This window comes from Myotis davidii, unplaced genomic scaffold (assembly GCF_000327345.1).
Source record: "Myotis davidii unplaced genomic scaffold, ASM32734v1 scaffold545, whole genome shotgun sequence".
Taxonomy (NCBI): Eukaryota; Metazoa; Chordata; class Mammalia; order Chiroptera; family Vespertilionidae; genus Myotis; species Myotis davidii.
Window position 1 is genome coordinate 1165104 of NW_006296634.1, and position 5062 is coordinate 1170165.

Sequence of the window (5062 nt, forward strand, 5' to 3'; positions counted from 1 at the left end):
AGGCTCCCGCCACTACTGTGGTGCTTGCCAGCCATGAGCCCAGCTCAGGGCTTCTGGCTGAGCGGCACTCCCCCTGTGGGAGTGCACTGACCACCAGGGGGCATCTCCTGCATTGAGCGTCTGCCCCCTGGTGATCAGTGTGCATCATAGTGACTAGTTGCACCATCATTTGGTTGATTTGCAACCATTATTATATAGGATGGGAGGGACTGACAGAGATCAGAGGGGAGGAGGATGGACATAGACAAAAGTGTGGTGATGGCCAGAGGTGGAGGGGCTGGGTAGAGGAGGGTAAAGGGGGGGAAATGGGAGACATCTATAATAGTGTCAACAATAGAATATAAACAACAATCATATACCACTACACTACACACCTATTAGGAAAAAGATACATTATGAACTATGTATTTACTACTTTGATAAAATTAAAAAATTTAAAAAGAAAGAATTTTTTCCAGAAAGGAGTGTTGTCGAAATGTTGTTTTTATTTTTTAAATTTTTATGGTAAAGCTAAGAAAACTTCAGAGCCCCTGTGAGGGCTGGATTTGTTCTGGGGGAGAGAGCAACCAAGTTGCAACCAGCAGCATTTTGGATAACCTGCCTGAAATGATTTAAAAGAAAAAGGGACAGATACCCCAAGCCTACAGTTATTTGTAATTTATTTTCTTCTTCTAAATAAAGTCATTTTTGAACCTTATTAAAAAAAAATCCCCCCCCTCCCCTTAAAATTAGTCCTTCAGGTTCAGTAAACTTTAGGCCTCACAAAACCTGTGTTAGTCCCTGAGGGTTGGAGTTCCCAAAGGGGTTTGGATTCATTCATTATATTTATTTGCTCCTTTTAATTCTTGTTCTAGAGGGACAGTGAGGACAGTTTTTTACTCAGTAATTTTTATAAGAATTGTATTGGAACCTACTCCTTCTTTGGCTGTTTACGGGTTTACCTTACTGGGAACTCACAGAGACTTTAAGCCCTTTGAAGATAGGGACAGAGCTGTATTGTGTTTTTATAATACAGGCACAAAGTTAATACAACTTTTATAAATATTTGTTAAAGAAACTGATAAATTTCAGTGCCATGAGGCATTAGTTTTCCTTCTGCTCCATCCCTTTGAGACTTTTGTGCAAAGCATAAGGCTGAGGGGATGAGCAGGTAGAGTGGAAGTAAAGCTGCTTTTTCTAAACACTAGATCCCATACTTTGATTTTACATAGTAGATGCATTTCTGAATGACATTTTGAATTGGGTATATTAGATTTTGTTAATATCAACTCCCTTTACTCATAGAGATTATTTTTAATGATGTTTAAACGTTTCAGACTGTGAGGTGCAAAATATTTTGCTTATTTCAATAATCTTTGTGCATTCTTCCTATAGTAAAGTGAATTATCAACATGGCAAGTCTATTTTGGGGGGTGAGGGTCTGCTTAAAATGGGGCACACCGGCACTAAATTCGGTTCTAATAATGACTAATTCACACACCCCGTGTGGAGTTAGATGGCTTTGGACATAACCATTTTTGGTTCCTTTGCTCCCACAGCACCTGCTTCAACCAGAGGCAGTGTCTTCTTGACACTCCATGACCTCTTTGTCATGGCGACCGCAGGGCGTCTACTGCCTGAGGCTTCAGCAGTAAGCGGGGCGTTGACCTTCCCAAGATGGCGGCAACCCTGACAAACCCGCATAAGGGGCAGGGTCCCCTTGGCAGAAGCAGAGCGGGGAGGCAGCCACTGGCGAGGCAGGGTAGGGAGCCTGAGGCACTGGTCCTGGCTGGGTGGGCAGGCACTTCTTCCCAGGGTTTTGGAGGGTATTGGGGGTAGAGACACGCCCCAGCCTCTGTGCTGGGATGGAGCTGGAAAGGAGGGCGGCTGCCCCCTCCCCCACTGCTGGGTGGGATGTTGTGGAGGAGGGGCTGTGGATCCCTACCTAGCCCAGACCCACCCTCCCAGGGGCAGGTCGTGGGTTCAGGTGCTGCCGAGGCCGCTAGACCCTTGTGGGTGGGAAGGAGCGACTGGGCCTGCCCTGCAGCGAGTCTTGGCTCGGGTGTCTGAGCGGCGGGCAGGCAGCAGGTGGCAAGAGTAGATGGAGACACTGGCCCCGGGCTGCATAGGTGAGGCGCGCAAAACTTCTGCCCAGGCAGCGCCGGGGCCACGGAGTTGTGGCGGATAACAAAGCACTGGCATCTGGGGCTTCGATGCTGGCATGGGGGTCTGAGAACCTGGCGAGGTGTGGGATGCCCCTTTTCTGCCTCCGCCTGGCATGGGGTCTGCTGCACTGCCAGCAGGGGGAAGATAGGGGCTGGCCCAGCGCGAGCTGCTTGCCACCCACTGCAGCTCACCAGTCCCCTATTGGCTGGGGGAAGGTGACCAGTCGGTCCTTTGGTCATCTTGGTCGTGACAGACACTGCCTTTTTATATATATAGATGTTGGATAAATATGCCTTATCAGAAATTATGACCTGCAAAATTTCCCTCCCATACTGTGTCTTTTTGCTTTCTTAAAGATACCAATTGCCGCACCTAGATTTTAAATTTTGATGGATTCTAATTTCTCTTTTTTCTTTTTCTTTTATTGCTTATACTTTGGGAGTTTTATTTAACTTTCTCAGGTAACAAGTTTTCTATCTGAGAAAGAAATGTGATAGTATTAACTAGTTTAGAAGCAAAGGGAAATTACTTAAGCACACTGAAGAGAACTTAAAAAATGAAATTTAATCCCCAGACTTCAAACACTTTCAAGTAAAGATTAGCTATTCTCAACTTTGAGGAATTTGTCTTAAGTAAAACCACTTTTGAAAGAGCATACAAATGCAGGTACACTATATAATACTGTGTGTGGAATGACAACTAGAATCAGAAAACCTAAATATGAGACTACTCTGGGAACCTCTATGAGCCTCTCACTAGATTTTTTTCTAAAATAATTTACAAGTTCTAACTCCACTCACCCAAACTATTATTGTGAAGCTTAAATGAGATAACATTTGTTTAAATATTTGGCCTATCCTGTTTAGTATCAAGTACGATAGTTATTCATACTGGACAGGTCTAAATATAATAATGTATATGGGATTTTTCATCACATGCACTTGGTCTTATACTTTACTAGAGGCCCGGTGCATGAATTCGTGCACCAGTGGGGTCCCTTGGCCTGGCCTGCAGGATCAGGCTGAAACCGGCTCTCCGACATCCCCCAAGGGGTCCTGGATTGTGATAGGGCACAGGCCAGGCTGAGGGGACCCCACTGGTGCACAATCAGGGCCAGGGAAGGATGTGGGAGGTTGGCCAGCTGGGGAGGGACCACGGGAGGGCTCCAGGTGTCTCTGGCCCATCTCGCTCAGTCCTGATCAGCTGGACCCCAGCAACAAGCTAACCTACCAGTTGGAGTGTCTGCCCCCTGGTGGTCAGTGCATGTCATAGTAAGCGGTTGAGCAGCCTTAGCATATCATTAGCATATTACACTTTGGTTGAACAACCAGATGACTGGACACTTAGCATATTAGGCTTTTATTATATAGGATAACATCTATCTGTTTATCTGTAAAGCAATCCTTATAATAGGGCTTGCTTTGATTCTTACAGATTTAGCAAACTAAAAAACATTTTTTTGTATGTTTTTATTGATTTTTAGAGAGAGGAAAGGAGAGGGAGAGAAAAACATCTATTGGCTGTCTCCTGAACACCCCTTACTGGGGATCGAGCCTGCAACCTGGGCATGTGCCCTAACATCAAACCGAACCAGTGACTTCATGGTATATCAGAGGACGGCTCAACCAACTGAGTCACACCAGCAAGAGCTACAAACACCATTCTTAAGAAATATCAGGAAAAAATAGGTTTTAAACACAAGATAATATATAACTTCATGTTTATTTGTCTTAAGCTACACAATCTACTTCTCTTAAACAAATGTTTCCAAGTATGCTCATTTTTTCTATTTGCTAAATGTTTCATTTTTTTGTGAGTCTTGTGTAAAAAAATAATCAGTCTTATTCACTTATCTTCACTTTAAAAAAGGCTAGATGATGGTATACAGGGGGAAAAGCTATGTTGAGACAAAGTGGAATGAAAGGAAAATTATTATCCAACATATGTGGTAAGATTTAACAAATTATTTTAGACAGGATTAAGCAGATACATTGGACATTAAAAATAAGCAAACTGGCTCTGGCCAGTATGCTTTATGATTAGAGTGTCAGCCCGTGGATCATAGGGTCGAGGGTTTGATTCCCGGTAAAGGGCACATACTTCAGTTGTGGGCTTGATCACTGGGCGCATACAAGAGGCATCCACCAATGTGTCTGTCTGTCTGTCTGTCTGTCTCTCTCCCACCGCCCCCCCCCTGCTTTCCTCCCTTCCTCTTCCCTTCTCTCTCTAAAAATCAGTAAGAAAAAAATTGTTGGGTGGGGATTAAAAAAATATAACAAAATAAGCAAATTGTACCCATCTTTACAAGTATGATCCAATAGAAAGACAGACACATGCATATACACACAATCATCCTTAGTATTATCTTAAAGAGCAATACCTAGTTGTACTAATATTATGTACCAAAATACCCAGATGGAGTGATTCAGTTGGTTGAGCATCATCCTGTGCACAGAAGGGTTGCTGGTCTGATTCCTGGTCAGGGCATATACCTGGGTTGCTAGTTTAGACTGCCAGTTAGGGCACAGCTGGGGCACAAACAGAAGGCAACTGATCAATGTTTCTCTCTCTCTCCTTTCCTTTTTATGCATATTCTCAGGTGAGGATTAAAAGGAAAAAAAAATACACAAATGGGGTGAAAAATAGATAGGAAGGGGTCAGAATAAATTACACAGACACCGTCTGGCAAAAGAGGTTCAAAATGTAATGAACAATACAGAAGATGATGGGATATACATAGAAGTGCATCTTTCATGGACAATTAAGGGTAAACATTACCTCTTTCCTAAAGCAAATTATCCTTCACCCAAAATAACCTTAGGAGAGGTAATTCATCAGTTCTCAAGTTCCCAGAGGCAAGTTATTGTACTCTTTTACTCTATTATTCCTTCTAAATACTTACTATCATCTCCAACAG

The 5062-nt window shown here is 43.4% G+C and overlaps 1 protein-coding gene across 1 annotated transcript in view; it reads right to left on the reverse strand.

The window, feature by feature from the left end:
* UBE2D2 (ubiquitin conjugating enzyme E2D 2) overlaps window positions 1-5056 on the reverse strand; it is an 18536-nt gene extending 13480 nt beyond the window's left edge. Inside the window, exon 1 of the mRNA XM_006772436.2 lies at window positions 5048-5056. Coding sequence (XP_006772499.1) covers window position 5048 — 1 coding nt within the window. The 5' untranslated portion in view covers window positions 5049-5056. The remainder of the gene's footprint in view (window positions 1-5047) is intronic.
* Window positions 5057-5062: the final 6 nt, after the last annotated feature.